General features: G+C 43.1%; 1 protein-coding gene across 1 annotated transcript in view; it reads left to right on the forward strand.

Moving 5' to 3' along the window:
* The window catches only part of DUSP10 (dual specificity phosphatase 10), a 38,123-nt gene extending 21,114 nt beyond the window's left edge, over positions 1-17,009 (forward strand). The window contains exons 3-4 of the mRNA XM_027827128.3: positions 10,327-10,698; positions 15,748-17,009. Coding sequence (XP_027682929.2) covers positions 10,327-10,698; positions 15,748-16,013 — 638 coding nt within the window. The 3' untranslated portion in view covers positions 16,014-17,009. The remainder of the gene's footprint in view (positions 1-10,326; positions 10,699-15,747) is intronic.
* Positions 17,010-17,773: the final 764 nt, after the last annotated feature.

Genomic DNA, 17,773 nt, shown 5'->3' on the forward strand with positions numbered 1-17,773 from the left:
AATACCTTACAGGGTAATCAGATTCCAAACATAGAGAATCCCTCTAGGCAAAACCTTCAGTTACAAAAAGACACAAAAACAGGAATATAAATTCCATTCAGCACAGCTTATTTACCAGCCGTTTAAACAAAAGAAAATCTATTGCATTTCTAGCTAAACTGCTTACTAACTTTTTACAGGAGTTCTGAAGAGCATTCCTGATCTGTTCCCAGCAAAAGCATCACACAGACAGACTGACCCTTGTGGGGAAAGAACCTTGACATGGTGGCAGTGGTGGGGTCATTTTGAACCAGAAGCACAGTAGGATTTTAAAAGGACATTTTTTTCCCTTTGGGCTGCTTGAAAGCAGGTTTTAAGCTGAAAGCAGTTAGAGTTTTTCTTTTTCTCTGCCTGGGGGCCAAAGCAGCAAGCATAACAAAGGGATTTGTCTTTTTTGAGCTGGAGTTTTCTCTACCTCAAGGCAGGGTAGTTAACCTCCTGCAGGGAAATTCACAAGTTTTTCACAGACCTGAAGAAGTGTGTTTTGTTTTTGTTTTTGTTCTTGTTTATATTTAAGTTAAGAGCAGCTAGAAGATTTTTCTGTAGGCTGAGAATAGCTATCAGAGAACATAGGTATCACATTACAGTACAAAAATTTACAAGCCAGTTTTTTTTTTTTCTTTCTAACTCTTGGGTGTAAAGTTAGTTTAAAAATAGAGAGGCTAAGATGACAGAATCCAAGGCGGAAAAAGCCAAAGAGGCTGCCCATAGGAGAGCTATGGAGGTAAAGGAAAAAGAATGGAAGTATGCTGAGGAGGAAAGGGGGCTGCCCACAGGAGAGAACTGGAGGCAGCGATAGAGGCAGAAAAAACCCAAGAGGCTGCCCACAGGAGAGCAGCTATGGAGGCAGAGAAAACCCAAGAGGCTGCTCACAGGAGAGCTATGGAGGCAAGGGAAAAAGAAATGGAGGCAAAGGAAAAAGAGGAAACATGCACTGAAGATGGAGAAGGCAAAGGCTCAGCAGAGTGGGGAAGGAACCTTGACGGGGACTGTTGCCCCCTTACTAACATTCAGTGGCAGTGTTTTAGTTGCTAGCTCCCAGTGCTCAAAGGGGAAGGGTCGATGGGGAATCAGGACACTGAGACTGACAGTCCCCAGGAACAATGGAGAGAGGCCAATGCTCCAGGTCAGCCTGAATGACAGGGCGGGCAGGCTGATCAGGGAGTCAGGAAGCCAGGGAGATCCCATCCTCTGTGTGAGCTGGAATTGCCTGGGTCAGACAGAGTGGGGCCGAGCTAAGGAGAAAGCAGGGACCCAAGCTAAGCTGGGGAGCGGAGCTGTGCCAGATCCAGAGGGACCAGAAAAGCAGCCCAGAGAGAGCAGATCTTGTCCTGGGAGCAGAGCTGCAGCCCCAAAGTCAGAGGCACAGCCCAGAGAGAGTAGATTCTCCCTGGGAGGAGAGCTGCAGCAACCAGAGCCAGATGGGCCAGAAAAGCAGCCCATGAAGCAAGTCAGTGCTGGGAGCAGAGTCACAGAAGCAGCCTGTAGAGCAGACCTGTCCTGGGAGGAGAGCTGTAGCAACCAGAGCCAGAGGGGCCAGAGAAGCTGGAGGCAGAGCAGCAGCCATTCTGAGGTAGAGTGGAGCTGGAGGTAAGACAGAGTGGAGCTGGAGCTGGGGCTGGAGCAGTCCGAAGCCGGGTATCGTGAGCAGCTGGGGAGAGCGAGTGGGGACCCTGGGCAGTGGGCCCAGCACAGGGAGACGCCTCACCCAGGAGGCTCTGCAGGCCAGACTCGAAGGGGGACTGGTAACCCCGACAGGGCGGGGGCAACGCTGGGAAAAAGGGCCCTGCCACCTAGAGCCTGTGGCCACCACCAGAGGGAGGGTCCAACCCACAGCATCCCTGCAGCACAGCCAGGGCCTGAGAAGGAGGCCTGGGACTTAAAAGGAACAGACTGTGAACTGCCCTGACATTCCAGAGACACTGTTTGTGATGTTCCCTGCCACAGAGTAGGCTGATGTGTTTCCTTTAACCTTTCCCATTTCCGCTTATTCTTTTTAAAATTAATTGTTGATTAAATAACTTGCATTTGCTTCAAATTGTATGTAATAATCTGTGGGTCAGAGAAGTGCCCAGTGCAGAGAGAGTACCCTGGAGTGGGGACACACTAGCCCCTGTCCTAGGTGACTGCAGCAGGGTTGGGGGTCGAGCCCCCCAGGAATCCTGGGCCCAGCCTAGTTGGGGTTACGAGGACCCTGCCAGACAGGAGAGTGGAAGGGGGGCCTTCAAGGGCAGGGAGGCCTCTGGGTAAAGGAAGTGGGAGCGAGGACTCAGATCCTTTCGCTAGCCTATTTCACCGGGTTAGTGCAGAAGCCAGGAAAGTTCCCCACAATAGCGGGACTATTCCCCCACTTACACTAGCATATTTGTAACCACTTGCCTGGCAGTGGTGTCAAACTCTAGCCTTGTGGGCTGGATCTGACTAGTCTCTATCATGCAAGATATGGACACATCAGATTCTGTAGAATCTAAGCTTTCGTTTTAAAAAAAATTCCCTTCCAATTTCTGCCCCTGGGCCTGTGAAGATTACACTTGATTCATGTGTGGAAGGTTATCTGCAGCCGTGTTTTTGTCTGTCTGCAAACAGTCTGGGGAAAAAGGCTTGGAGAGGCCTGAACTCCCACAGCCTCCATTCATCTTACTGGAGGTGTCAGTTCTTTAAATGTCAGTATTAACTACTTCATTGCTGAAGGGATTGGGAGGGAAGCTCCGGACATTCGTGGGGGAGGAGGAGGAGAAGAACTGAGAATTGTTACAGGGGAGGGAAAATGTGGAAAGGTGAATGGATGAGAGAGACAAAAGATTGGTCTACATGTAGGAAGAAACTGTTCTACTCCCTTGCATAGTCAATGCAATCCTATTCTTAAATTGGTTTAAGTGGCTAAAATCAATTGAACTTGTTTTGGTTTCTTACCCAATTAAGCTGAATCAATTTTAGCTGTTCTTAAACCAATTTTAAGGATGCCCACACAAAGGAGATGAGCCAATTTAGTTAAATCAAAGCACTTCCTGCATGTGGACTATGCCAAAGAGAAAGGAATCAAGACCAGAAGGAAGAGGAACAAAGGTCAGGAATAGCAGTGGTCATAAGATGAGCATGTTTTCTCCATTGAGTGATGCTCTGTGACACAACAGGGCACTTACTAAATTTTAGTTCCCTATTTATTATTTGTTATTACATAGAGACGTATCTTTGATATACAAATCTTAGTGGCTCTGGGGCCAATCCTTTGTGAACTCCAGTCCTAAACTTGTGCCCCAGATCATAATTAAAACCAGAATTCAGCCCTCCCCACAGAATGACTCTGACTCCCCGGGCATACAGATAATTATGAAAACAGTCCTAGAACTGTCATAAATGACCTTGGAAGCCAGTCTCAAGCATTATTTTGCGGTTCTTGGGATGGTTCTTGGGATGGAGGAAGGTAAAGACTTTTCCAACAGGTCTGGGACATTGTTGATGCTAGTGTAGTTTTAGATATAGTGTGGACAGACTAAAATTAAACAGTGCAATACATATCCCACTGTGTGTGTGTGTGTGAGAGAGAAAGTCAGATTGACTTTCTCTTGAATCATCCTGCACTTTGAATCAGCTTGACATAAAATCACCTGTTCATTAATAACACAAAAGCAGTTTAATGGTTGTATTAGTGAGAAAATATATGAGACTGTCATCAGCTGTTGCTTCTGGCTTTTCTGCAGTAATACAAATAAATGAGGTCACAGGTTTAAAGGAGCAGGCTGTACTTGCACAAATCCAAAGTGTCCTTGGTGCATGTTGCAATACAGCCATATTATTGCTCCTGGCATGCCCAAAATGTTACCTGCTGAAAACTCTTATTTAATTTTAGACAGTACAGAATTTTGGTTAAAAGTCCAGATTTGGTGTGTGTTCTTAAGTGGGCTGCTTTTTTTTTTTTTTTTTTTTTTTAAACCATTAAAAGTCTTTAGTGAATTACTCAGTACTACTTTATTCTGCTCTGCTGTAATCTTTCAGTTAGAGTTGAATACTTTGGCTGGAGCAAATCTGAAAAGAAGATATAGACAGAATGTGGCCTTAGCCAATATTTTCCTCTAGTCTTCGCTTTTATCTAATGAAGTTTTGTTGTCTTATTATAATCTAGGGTAGATATGTAAAAGGTCTGTTTGTCACTAGAGGGTCACATGTTCTGTCTAAATGAGGACATCACATCTACAGTCTGTGTGATGCATTACAAAACAGGAACGTATTTTTGACACAACAGGAACATACGGTGCCTGTTAAAATTAGAACTTAAAGATATGCATCAACTGTAGGTCAGCAAAAATATTCTTTAGTTTTTCTTTAGAGAGTACAGATGTCGCATGGGGGTAGCTGCATATCCTAGCTCTTTAAGATAGACTGTTTAGTGATTTTTCATAGAATGAAGTCACTCTTAATTCTTGATCTTGCAGATGATTCTGCCAATGAAGATTTCATAGCTCCTGCTAAAAGCTGATTAGCAGATCTCTGCTATATGAGACCATTTTGTGTCTGCTGCATACAATATAATAATCACCCCCGTGGTGATTACAGAATAGACCCACTGAATGTCTGTAACATTGTTACAACTCAAGCTAGTCTACTTTTTTTTTTTGCTTGTTTAAAAACTGCCGTGGCTCAAGTCTCCATGGATCTACCTGTCCCTGTTTTTTCGCCAACTAGGTGATCCTCAGTGGTTTCAATAAGTTGAAACTGGTGTGCAGCTGATCTCCAGAGACTACAACCTAGCGACAAGGACTTTGTTACTATTAGAATAAAGTAATCTAGACACTTACAAACAGATCTTCCATATGCAGAATGGAACAAATTGTCATTGGTAGCTGGAGGGTATGGTGCTGACTTAGTATGACTTGCACTGTTCAGCTTCATAAAAGTTTTGATCTCTCAGGACATGGTTTGTGGTCTGTCTCTATTTACTAGCAGGTGTGGCAGAGCAGGACAGTGGAACTTGTCATACAGTGGGGGAAGTATTTCAGATGTAGTCATAATGGCACAAATCTCTGGCTGCTTGCATCAGTGACTACAAGAATACTCTGGCTTCTGAATTATCTTGCTTTATAGATGACAGGCCAGCCTGCCTGTCATTAAGAGTATTGCTTCCTTGATTCCAGTCTTCATTAAATAAATACCTGGGTTTTCCAGATGCCCTGCACACCCACAGAACCTACTGACTTCAGTTAGATTTGGGTGTGCTCAGACCCTTGAAAATCTGCTCGTCAGCACTTCAGGGTGAAAGTGCAAGCAGTTTCATACACTTATCTCTGCATAAATGCTTGCAATGTAGCATCTGACTGCAATAGGCTGAAGTTATACTTTTCATCACCGGCAGCTAAGTGGACACAATCTGCAACATGGTGTTTGCAGCTACATAATACTCAGCCTAGGAGATCTACAGTGTTATCAAAATGGGCCATAGTTGCTATTATAGGGGGGGGTGTGTGTGTGTGTGTGTGTGTGTGTGTGTGTGTGTGTGTTTTCTACCAGAATATTTCACTGACTTCAATCAGACCTCTCATGGAACAAGGTACTCTAGATCTACAGTCTCTAGATCTTTATAGCTATCTCTTCAGCGGTGCCTCAGAAATGGACTCCCATGCCAACAAACCTGTTTTGTTTTTGTTCTTAGATTTGAGGATTGCGCATCTGGACTTGTGTATGTTGTATAATGCTACTATTTTAAACTTTCTTTTAATGTGCAGCTTACTTTTTGTATAATGTTGCATTTCCTTTTGTGATTCTTCTCAACCTTCACCTCCCTCTTCAGGGCACTTCTCATTCTTGTGCCATGACCTGGGAAGTTTGGAAGTACAGTGTAACAGAACACATTAGTGTCACCCATAGATTCTCCTACAGCTTAAAAAAATGAGCCTTTGGAATGTCCCTCCCTCCCACCATCCAGTTTTCCTGAGGCTCTTTCCCTGATAGGAGTGACATGGTGAAGTCCTTGTCACCACTAAGTTTGGAACATCCAGTCTAGACAGACCTGCTGTAGGTCAGTATTGACCTTTTCTTTTCTTGGGGTTATGGTTATGTATATATATATTTTTCCTTCTCTCCCGAGAGCATAGACTTTAAATTCTGGGATAACAGCCATCCTCTGAAGGAATACTAATCCACTAAAAGCTCTAGTGGTTATACGTACACACAGGCAGATGGGGACCCCATCCTGACTCTGGACCTCAGGAAATTCATTTGATACATATATTTTATTATTCCAGCAAGCGAGTGGAATAAATTGCATTCTGATGTATTCACAAAGTACATGTTTAAATTACATGTAGTGCCAAACAACCCACTTGGATCAAGGCCTCCTTGTGCTAAGTGCTGTAGAAAAACATAGTAAGAGATTGTAAATTCATTTTATATTGAGTTACCTCTTACTTTTTATGAAGGGGAGTCTTCTCTTTAACTGCTTCTCCCTAAAATGCTTGTTAGGGTGTCTGATGTGGGGACTGCAAAGTTAATGTCTCTCGTAAAGACAGCCTAACTAATCTCATATAAAATTCCCTCCTCTCTTCTCTCAATTCACCTCACTGCATGGTTCATAAGCATTTGCATTATCATCTACTGCCTCTTTGTTCCTGTCTCCAAGTGTGCATATTTTAAAAATGTCTATTAATGTGCACACTGCATTCAGTGCTGCATATGCTTAGGGCACGTGCACTCTGAAATGTGCTTTGGATAGCTATTGTGCTTCGATAATTTCTTTAAAAAAAAAAATCCCCCCCCAAAAGCCAGCCAAGGAGGAAACGTGCACCTAATCAGTGAGGTGGCTACTGTCATTTTGTTTGTATGTTATGTTTCTCTTTCCCCCGCTGGAAGAGATAATAAGCTTCAGGCTTCTTGGATGCCATTGGTCTATCCAGCAGCCCTACCCCACTGCCTGGCAGCCTTGTTGGAATGTTTGTCTGGGGGTTGCCCTGCAGTTTCTGCTCCTAGGCATCAGGTGCTGCTCTTGAGGAGGAATTTCAGACATTCATATTGTCTCTCACTCTCCACTCCCACCTGCTCCTTTCAAACTGGCAAGAAGTGCTGAGGAGGAGGGGGTGGTTGCTGCAGTTGGGTGGCCTGGTGTCTCCTTCCACCAAGGGAGGCAAGGAGCCAAGAAGGAAGGAACAGAGACTGGGCAACAGGATGGGTGAGGGGGCGGGAGGGGGAGGCAGAGTTGGGGAGACTGCTCTGGACTCTCCAGTCCTTTTTTTTTTTTTTTTTTTTTTTTCTCTCCCCCTTCCCCAGGTCTCACCGGCCTGCTCTGCCATTACCCTAACCTCCTCCACCCCTACAAACATCTCTGCTTCTAAGAGATGAAGAGGCTAGGATCAGCCTACAGCTTCTTACTCCCACCCCTCTTCCATTGCAATTAAATGGGGGTGGGGGATAGGGAATGCCACATGCAAAGGTGTGGCGAGTCTGGCAGCGTTGTTGAGAATGCATGTTCTTTGGGGCGGGGCAGTGTTTGGAGAGTGCTAGCACATTTTGGTTGCTACTGCAACATAAAACAATATTTAGAATGTAATTACTCACTTGTCCATACTGCGAAAAGCAGCCTCCAAATTCGAGGCGCTGAGGTGACCAGAATTCACATTTGGTTTTAGGCTACGTTAAAGGCTGCATCAGGACGGGGTTACGGTTTGATGGAGGTGTCCTCTTGAGTGCTATCGCAGGAGTAAGGCCCTACCAAATTCATGGCTGTGAAAAACACGTTGTGGACCGTGAAATTGGATCTCCCCCGTAAAAGCTAGCTATTTGTAAGGGAAGGGAGGGGAGGGGCGGGACGGGAGGAGGGCTGGGGGTACGCCAGCAGGGGGCTCCTGCTATGCACCAGACTCAAGTTGCTAGTCCCAGCTGGGCTGGGGAGGGATGGGACTTCCTCTTCCCCTGCAGAGCTGCTCTTGGTGGTGGAGATCAGACCCATCTCCAGGAATCTCCCCTGGGTGCAGGAGGCTCTGCAGCTGCTGCCTTCAGAGCAGAAGTGAGGGTGGCAATCCCATGACAACCCCCTTTTTGGGTCAGGACCCCCACAGTGACAATATTGTGAAATTTCTAGATGTAAACATCTGACAACATGAAATTCACTATTTTAAAAATCCTGTGGCTGAAATTGACCAAAATTGACTGAATTTGATAGGGTCCTACTCATGAGACTTTACCATCTTGAGCCAAAGTAGCTCAAAAAGAGCTGTTCTCTTGTGCGGCCTGAGGATTTTGGATCTTATCAGAACCAAAATCTTGGGAGTGAGTTTGGATCCAGGTATATGGATTCAAACACTTAACCCTCTTGCTTAACCCTCACTCCCAATCTCTTCTGAAATTGAAAGTCATTTAGAGAAAGTTTCTGATATCTGGTCCATCTTTACCTTTACTTTTACTTTTAAAAATCCATGTTCCTTTATCAGAAGAGTAAAAAATGTGTTTGAGCCACAACTCCTTAAAGCTCTCTCTCTTCACTGGACAGTTTAAACCAGGTTTGCATTCCCCCCCCCCCCCCCCTTCATCCACTTCCCCTCTCAAATAACCTCCTGAGCAGAGATCTTATCTGAGGTTTGCTTTGCACATTTGTTTTGTCCTGGAACTGTTAAGAGAGAAGTGTTTAATACCCCTGAAGATAATGTGTGAGGTTGGGGGGGGGGGGGGGGCTTAGGGGTAGGAGAAGTGTATTACAGTTTGCTAACTCTGTTGGGGGTCCTGGACAAAATAAGAAACTTATCAGCAAATGAAGAACAAAGCCTGTCAATATGATAGTATGTTTAGGTTTCCATATTTTTAAAATCTTCTCCTAGCAGCGAATTACCAAAGTATTTTATGTGTATTAAGCAGCCACATACTTTCTTCTTTTTAAGCTTAATAAAGTTAGCAAGATGATAACTCTTAAGCATTTATTTTGGTCAGTGCAGCTCTTTCTGGTAACCTTTTTATATCTTTCTCCCGATATATATATATATATTTTTTTTTGGCTTAGATTTAACTACGTGCATTTGAATCCATACATTTTGACGGTTTCAAAATATTGGCTGCATGGTACTCCATATGGCCTCAGTAAAACATTAAACACATATTCTTACAAAGATATCCCTTCTGTATACATATCTCCTTTTTGTCTTCCTCCCCTCTCCCCCCTCCAGTGAGGCAAAGGCGGTCCCAAGCCACCTGTTAGCATTACATCATTGACTCCCAAGAACACAGTTGTACCAAAGGTCTTAAACAAAGTAGTTCTTCTAGTATTGTTTGCACTCAAAGAGCTAATGTCATGCCAACTGATGTCATTGTATGTCTTTGTGTAATTGCTATGGAAACCAGGCAGGTGGGGAGCCTGGAGCTGATGTCATCGTGGAATGAGGTGTAGAAAGAATTTTAAAAACGATTCTGCTTTTCATCTAGTGTTTTGTGGTGCCACCCACTTGAAAAGAAAACGCTGCTTTAAAATCCCACGGCATAATAGGGTACACAGGGGAAGTGTAACTTAAACTGGTTTTCCCCCTGGTCCACTTCCTCACAGTTATTAATGTCCTAAAAATAATAAATGTTGCATATTTGCAGCTACTCTAGGTAGAAAAAGTGGGGCTGCTGTTTGCCACATATTAAGTGAGCTCGACTATGATCATTTTTATGAGGAATACAGTCTTTTAAAAAAACAAAACTTCGCTACTCTATTGCCTGGTATGAAGTATTAATGGATTATGTTTCCCTCCATTTGTTGACATTTTTCCTCATGAAAATGTCATGCTGTGCCGGGCAATCTCTGCTGCACAGATCAGTGAAGGACTTGAACAGATAAAGTTAAGACTTGTATATTATAGTTCAAATGTTTAACCCTCCCACCCTACAATTTAAAGCAAAGTGATTCAACCTGTTGTACAGCTTTGTTCAGATAACTACTTTCTCTCACCCCACAAAATTAGAAGCCCCAGCCATATGGGGTGCAACTGTGTACTGATGTGTTGCATGGAAACACGTTTGACTATTAACTTCTTCCCCGATATATCTTGTCTATACTAAAAAATAAAAATAAGTCATATTTGGGATGTATTGCAGCAGCTGTTACCAATGGTACAGCTGCACTGGTGGTAGCAAAAACGTAAGCAATGGCATTGATGGGGGATCAGGCACTTTTACCACTGTGTTCGGAAAACCTGCTCTGAGGAAGCAAACCCTCAGGCATAGTGCAGAGTTGAAGAAATGTACGTATGTGAGTAGTTCTCTCATGTGAGCGGTAGATTCCTCATAAATCTCCAGCTGAAATCTTTGCCCTTACACTCTCTCTCTCAGGTGGACTCAGCAGTTTTAAACAGAACCACGAAAACCTCTGTGATAACTCCCTCCAACTTCAGGAGTGCCCAGAAGGCGGAGGAGGTGCATCTGCGGTGCCGGCCACACTACCTCAGTCCATCCCCACCACTCCGGACATAGAGAATGCCGAGCTGACCCCCATCTTGCCGTTCCTCTTCCTTGGAAATGAGCATGATGCTCAGGACTTGGAGAAGATGCAGAGGATGAACATAGGATACGTAATCAACGTGACCACCCACCTCCCCCTCTACCATTACGAGAAAGGCTTGTTCAACTACAAGCGGCTCCCTGCCACTGACAGCAACAAGCAGAATCTCAGGCAGTACTTCGAAGAGGCTTTTGAATTCATTGGTAACTATCCTTGCCTGGCAATTACTCTTGTTATAACCCTTGATGCCTGTTTGAAAACCTTGAATGAACTTAGTGCTATGCTGACAGCTCAGAAAGCTTGTTAAGACTGGATTTGTTTTTGTGAGAAATGCAGAGCCCATTGACTTCAGAATTGTGGCACCTCTTATTAAAGTCAGACTTCAAGTCCTCTTTATATGTACACAGTGGCAATACTGCCAAACCCCAAGTGTTCAAAATTAATGAGCCGTGCCTCCAAAAATCATGAGACTTTATTTTAAAAAATAAAGGTCTTTAGCGTGGTCACATTTTCCAGCTTTTCTCAATAACCAGGAGGGCTAAAGGCTTACCCCCTTTTAAAAACCTGGGAGTCTTTCTAATCCTGTAACTCCAGGAGCAGAGGCATTAAACATATCAAGGCTTGTGATGATGCAGACTTAAAAGGTGGCAACATTGCGGTGCTGGTGTAAGCTTTCCAAATATACTGTCATGCCAACCTGACTCAGTGCTGACTGGGAGGGTAGACAGAGTAGCTCCATTTTCTCTCTACTTAGTGCCCTGTCCCCTCCACTTAAAAACGATTGAAGATACTACACTTTGCAGTAGTGTTTTGGAGCCCTGCAATGATAAGTTTGTTCGTTTGAGGCCCATACGCGTTAGGAATGAATGGTATTTTTAAGCAGTTAATCACTTTAACCTAACCATAGGTACAATCTTGAAGTCGTCTGTTCAAAGTAATTCACTAAGGTTTTTCTTCTATTATTTTTATTGCTGCCTAAACCATGAAAAATTAATACTCTTTTATACAGTCTTCATTCAAAGCATGCTTGCTAGGTGTACTTACTTAGGATGACCAGTCCATATTTTTTGTTTTAAAGGCAAATATTTACCACTTTTCTGCTCTGTCCCATTAAAAATCTTGCTCCTGGTCTGTTGTGTCTCCGTGATAAAAAGATGTCCCTTTCCTTTCCCTTTTTCCCTTCTTAAAAAAAAGTCTCTGTCCTCAACCTCCCTATCATGGCAGACTTGCTCCAAGTGCTTTACCAGTGCTCACTCCGCTTCACAGCACTTTTGTAGCCTGTGGGTAGAGGTTAGAGCCCAAGTGCTGCTTTCAGGAAGGGTAAGTCTGCCCATGCTGCTGTGGGTGTGCTGCTGAGCTCGGGTAGACAGCGACTTGCTAGCTCTGCTTGAGTTAGCATGCTAGAAATAACAGTGTTGCTAGCTGCCTGAGTGTGTACCCAGAGGGTCTGGGAAGGTTTTCGCTCCCGGCAGATAGCCCAGGCTACCACAGGCGACATTCCTATTTATACTGTGCTAGCTCGAGTAGAGCTAGGTCACGTCCGTCTAATGGAGCTGAGAAGCATGCTCCCAACTGCAATGTAAATGCACCCTAAGGTCAGTAAATGTACCCAAAGGCCCATCCATTTTGTGGTCAGGATACGGGCTCAATCCCTTCAGGGCTGATAATCTTCCAGTCCCCACCCACAGTTCCTTCACATGTGCCTAGGACAGACCAGTTCACGTGCAATTCACTGGTAAAGAATCCTAGAATGACTCTGCTTACTGTAGCACAAAGAGCCATGGGATATGCCTCCAGAAGCCCAGGTGTGACACAGGAGGGAGTGTAGCACTAGTGAGCATACAGTGACTGCGGTAGGGCTTTTCAGTGCGGATGCTTGCACCTGGGCTAGGCTAATCCATGTGCCAGTCCCCTGGGCTCAATATGCAGTGAATGAAGACATATCCTTTAGGAGCATGCAGCAGCATTGTGTTTATGGTTGACGTTCCCAGTCCCACCGTTGGATCTGCTAGCTCACCCCCCTCTGCTTGTGAGTTTCAGAAGAGATGAATATCCATAGCTTCAATTGACTTGAATTGGAGTTGGGCACTCAGCACCTCTGACATCCAACCCTGGCACAGTCCTAATGGAGCCAACAGGGACCTGGAACTAGTGGATCCAATTTCAGGATTGGGGTCTAATGCAGGAAACTAAGGGCTTGTCTGCACGGCCCTACAGTGTAGACTATAGGCATGTGTGTTGCATTGTAATGGTCCTGTGTAGACCCTGCTCGTGCGAACTAAAAGATACTAGTTTGAGTTAACGTACTGTAGAGTCCTGTTTGAAACGGGTCTACGTTAACACAAACTAGGTACCTTTTAGTTCTCACGAGCAGGGTCTACACGGGACCCGTTACAATGCAACACTGTAGTGCAGGCTGCAACTCGTACCCTGTAGTGTGTGCTGCGGGGCCATGTAGACAAGCCCTTAGAATAGCACATTCTACTGAAACTATCTAATGTTGCTTTCCTTCATGGCAGTGCTAAGAGTAGTGTCAGCTTGGAGAGTGTGTGTGGAGAATGTCTCAGACTCTCTGCCCAGTCTAGCTGTATTTTTTTTTTAATTGTTTAATTGCGTCAATGCACCAGAGTCTCATAGAACTGGAAGGGAACTTGAGAGGTCATCTAGTCCAGTTCCCTGCACTCAAGGTAAGGCTAAGTATTATCTAGACCATCCCTGACAGGTGTTTGAAGATTTTTAAGAGCAGATTAGACAATGATGGAGATTCCACAACCTCCCTGGGCAATTTATTCCAGTGCTTTTAACCACCCTGAGAGGAAGTTTTTCCTAATGTCCAACCTAAACCTCCCTTGCTTCAATTTAAGCCCATTGCTTCTTGTCCTATCCTCAGAGGTTAAAGTAATGGTTACATCATTGTGACTATTCATATAAATAAGTAGACAGAAGGTAATTATAACTGTGTTGGAATTCAGCTGGGAGACGCTAAGGTTACCATCTTGGCTCTTATTAAAAGTTTCATTAGATCTCTCACTAGAAGTGCTCAGGATTGCTGTTCTACCACATTTCACTGATTTATTTGCCAAATGCTTCCTACAGTTGCTGCCCCGCACCCAGCTCCGCCGGGGTAGCAGTAGTGTCGTGATTTGAGGATATTGAAGTATAGCCATCTACTTGCCTGCATAGCAATGATCTGTAATTGGTCATATGTAACCAATTACGCTCCTATATGCTCCAGTTTGTACTAAATTAGTTTCACTAAACCTGGATTACAGCAGGAGTGGAAAAGTTAAAATGGCCTCTCTGGAGAAGGTGAGGAGGTGAACACAAGGCGGGGAGGAAGTCTTGTTTTATATTCAGTAAAAAAGAGAAGCTGGGTCATGAACTCAGGCAAACCCTAAACTTCTAATTCATGAGAACAGGAAGATGCAATCAGGCCTGGCTTACGTTAAGACATTACTAAATTTTGCAACCATTCTTGAGAAGAAAAGGTTCTCTATTCAGCATTCATAACAACGGCACGATTAGATCCCATTGAAACCATTCATAAATAATGCATGGTCTATTACCTGATCCGAGTGCAGAGAAAACTACAAGAAGGCCTCTCACAGGCCAGGCTAGAAAGTATGTGTTTCCTAAATTGGTTTTACTTTCCTTTTTAATAACTGCAGCTTGAGGGCCTGCTTGTGTGTTTAATAAACAGCTATATCTTATCAGTTGGCTACATTTGCTGTTAAGTAACCTGTCAAAGCTTTTTTTTTCTTTGTCTTGCCTTGGGGGAAATTTAAATTGCATTTGAAAAGATCTGGAAACATCTTAAACTGTGTGTTTTTAAAATAAATCAATCCATCTGGGGTTTTGAAGACTGAAGTCATAGAATGTGAAGGCAGAATCTTGCTGGAAAGAGACACCGAAAGTTCATGCAGTTACAAAACTCCAGCTTTTACTTCCTCAAATGCTAACTGGCAAAAATATCCTGGGGGAACTTAGCCTAATTTATACTGTCAGAATAGACCTGTTCTTGATCTAATGTGTTCCTTTATCCACACTTGTTAGCTGTTGTTTCCTTTTGCTCTAACCCATGTGAAGAGCATGGAACGTGGTTTGTGGATTTTTGTGCAAAATACAACCTGCCTAGAGTTAGGAGCATCCTTTAAGATTCCCTTACTTTTGCTTTAGGGATCTGTCATTCTAAAAATGTTCATGGGTTGCGGTTGGGGGGGGAAGACAATTGGTGTTGTAATTTATTTTTCCAGATACTGCTGATGTACAATTCCTGGAGATACCCTTTCCCCAAACCCTGCCCACGTTGTTGGTGAGCTTACATCAAGGGACACAAGTTAATGCTTAGAGTTGTGCTCAGATTGGGTATAGGATTTGTCATAACCACCTTTCTTCACACTGCTAAAGGTGATTAAAACTGGGCTGGGAGCAGAGGGGAAGTTGGAGCATACCACTCTTTCTTCTTTTCATATACAGGAAAGAAGTGGGAGTCAGAATTTCTGGGTTCTTTTCCCAACTGTGCCAGACTTGCTGAGTGCCCTGGGCAAATTATTTAACTTCTCTACAGCTTTCTCTTTTGCAATATGGGTATAATACTTGCTGCTTTTGCAAAGACATTGTGAAAGAATGTCAGGCTAAAGTTCATCCAAAGTGCGGATCAGTGGAAATCGTTCCAAGAGTAGAATGTTTCCAAGTATCTTACAATGAGTAGTGACTGTGAGCTTTATAACACCCTGATGGGAGGTGGTATTAACCTCTGGACTGAATTTCCTCCTCATTTAAATGGGGATAAATCACATGCCCAAAATTATTATAGAATATTTATGCTTGAAAGGGAATAGAACTCAACTCTCCTGCTTCCTAGTCCTGTGCCTTGACTAAAGATCACGCTATTCCTAAACAAGTATTCCCCTGCAGTGCCTGCGACACAACCATTGCAATATTGTGCTCATGTAAGAGCAATTGAGATGAGATAAATGGATTTAACTAAATCTGAAACTGGCTACTTTCTGCTGCATTTTGGCTCAGGTAAAGGATTTTTTTTTTTTTAACAGTCCAATTGATTTTCCACTTTTTTTTTTTAATTATCTTGCTGTGTGTGTAACCTAAGTGAGGGGGTTTTCACTGACAGTTTCCTTCCAATTAATTGGAAATTGCATTGAGATTATCTGATTTTAATTTAAAAACAAAATCCCGCCCTGCCCTTCTTTCCAGCAACAAGTGTTACCTCTGTCTTTTGTTTCTGTTTCCAGAGGAAGCTCACCAGTGTGGAAAAGGCCTCCTTATTCACTGTCAGGCCGGTGTGTCGCGCTCTGCCACCATCGTCATCGCTTACTTAATGAAGCACACGCGGATGACCATGACGGATGCCTATAAATTTGTCAAAGGCAAACGACCCATCATTTCTCCTAATCTTAACTTCATGGGGCAGTTACTGGAGTTTGAAGAAGATCTAAATAATGGCGTTACCCCACGAATTCTCACACCAAAGCTGATTGGTGTGGAGACTGTTGTGTGATAGTGAAGCTAAGAGGTGCCATAAAATAAAGGGATTATCATATTCTTCACTTGATATGGGGGGGAGGGGAAGGGTTGTGCTTTTTTTTTTTTCCTCGCAAACTTGGTGACAAAAACCTTTTTTTTTTTTGGTGAGGAAAGGTTTTTAAAACAAATCCAAGAACTTCACTACGTTTGATGAAATGCCACTGAGATTCCCTTCCTAGAAACTGACAAAGCAGGGAGGCTTCCAAACAAAATGCATAATTTTTAAAAGCAACACAACAGGGGGAAAAAAACCTGTGCTTCTTTGTTTATTTTATTATTTTTTTTAGCCACTTGTAGAGTTTATGGCTAAGTAGTCTGTGCAGGTTCATAGACCGAAGAAAACGATGTTTAAAACAACATGCAAACAGCCAAAACAAAGCAGAAAAGATTCTTTCTGAAGCATATGGGCCTTGATTCTGCAAAGGCTTTGCTAAAGATAAAGCAAAATGCTCACTGGTGCAAAGGAAATCCGAGCAGCTTAGAACTTTTCACACTCCTGATAGAAACGAAAGAAAAAAAACAACAACATTTATTTGGTGTGTTTCATGTTCTGGTTCTATTTTTCTATTTTTGGGTGTAAAGAGGTTTTAACAGCAAGGGACTTTGACCATTCTATGCCATATGCCTTCACTGGCTTCTTGTGCAATAATAATAATTTGGGGTTTATTTTGAGTGTGCAAACTGATTACAGCTGACTGCCCAATAATAATAATACAAAAATAATTTTTAAAGTGTGACAGCAGCCAGCTTGATTTAGAAGGAATAAACAAAAGCAATTATATTTTCCTTTTTATTCATTTCCTTTGATTCTGGTTACAGTGCCATAAACCTTGTTACATATGTATATCAGAATGTAAAAAATCAAGAACAAGCAAAGTTTATTTAAGATATTTTTCGCACAAAATATTGGTGTGTTTCTGTCTATGTAAAAAAAAAATTTGATTATAAAAATGAAAAATTCTTTTGGAAAGCGTGTGTCTTTTATTTCTTTAGTAATTACATATTTCATTTGCTTTATATGGGCTGGGCTTTTCTTTTTTTTTTTCTTTCTCAGTATAGAACTGCATTTGATGAAACAGGTATCCCTAGCCTTCCCTCTTTTATTCCCTTCCCTCCCACACACACACACTTTTTTAAGAATTCATCAAATTGCTGGGCAGGCTATATGAACTAGTTCAATCAGTGAGGGCTTTTTGTGGAGGAGCTGTTGTCTCTGCAGTCTGGTAGCAAAGCACTCATTTGGGAAACTGCAGAATCAAGTCTTCCCACTCTTCCCTCCCCACCCCCCCATGTTTAGTTTTATTATCATCTATGTTATGCCCTTCTGTACCGTGTACTGTCCTCGGTTAAGAGAGAATGGGATCTAATTTCACAATTTAAAATCCATGTTGGGTTTACTTCCCACTTTGCTGCATTTATTCCCCCCCACCCCCACCGGTCCTCTCATTTCGGGGCCACGTCACAGTGTAAAAGTGTGGTGTGTATTGCAGGTTCAGTGTTTAGCACTGATTTCTTTCAATAGATTTAACACTTTTTAAAAAGTCGGGGTGTGGGGTTCCCCCCCCCCCCAGTGTAACCTGGTCTCCTTGTGGACTGTTGCCAACCCAAAGTGTATTTGTATTAATGTGAAATGATTAGAAAAACTGTCTGACTCTTTTTTTTTTGGTGAAAATTGAAATATCCCAGGAAGTCTGATAGCAGTGATGGTGCCTTGTGAATCAAAATCTACACGGA

Source organism: Chelonia mydas, chromosome 3 (assembly GCF_015237465.2).
Source record: "Chelonia mydas isolate rCheMyd1 chromosome 3, rCheMyd1.pri.v2, whole genome shotgun sequence".
NCBI classification, from domain to species: Eukaryota; Metazoa; Chordata; order Testudines; family Cheloniidae; genus Chelonia; species Chelonia mydas.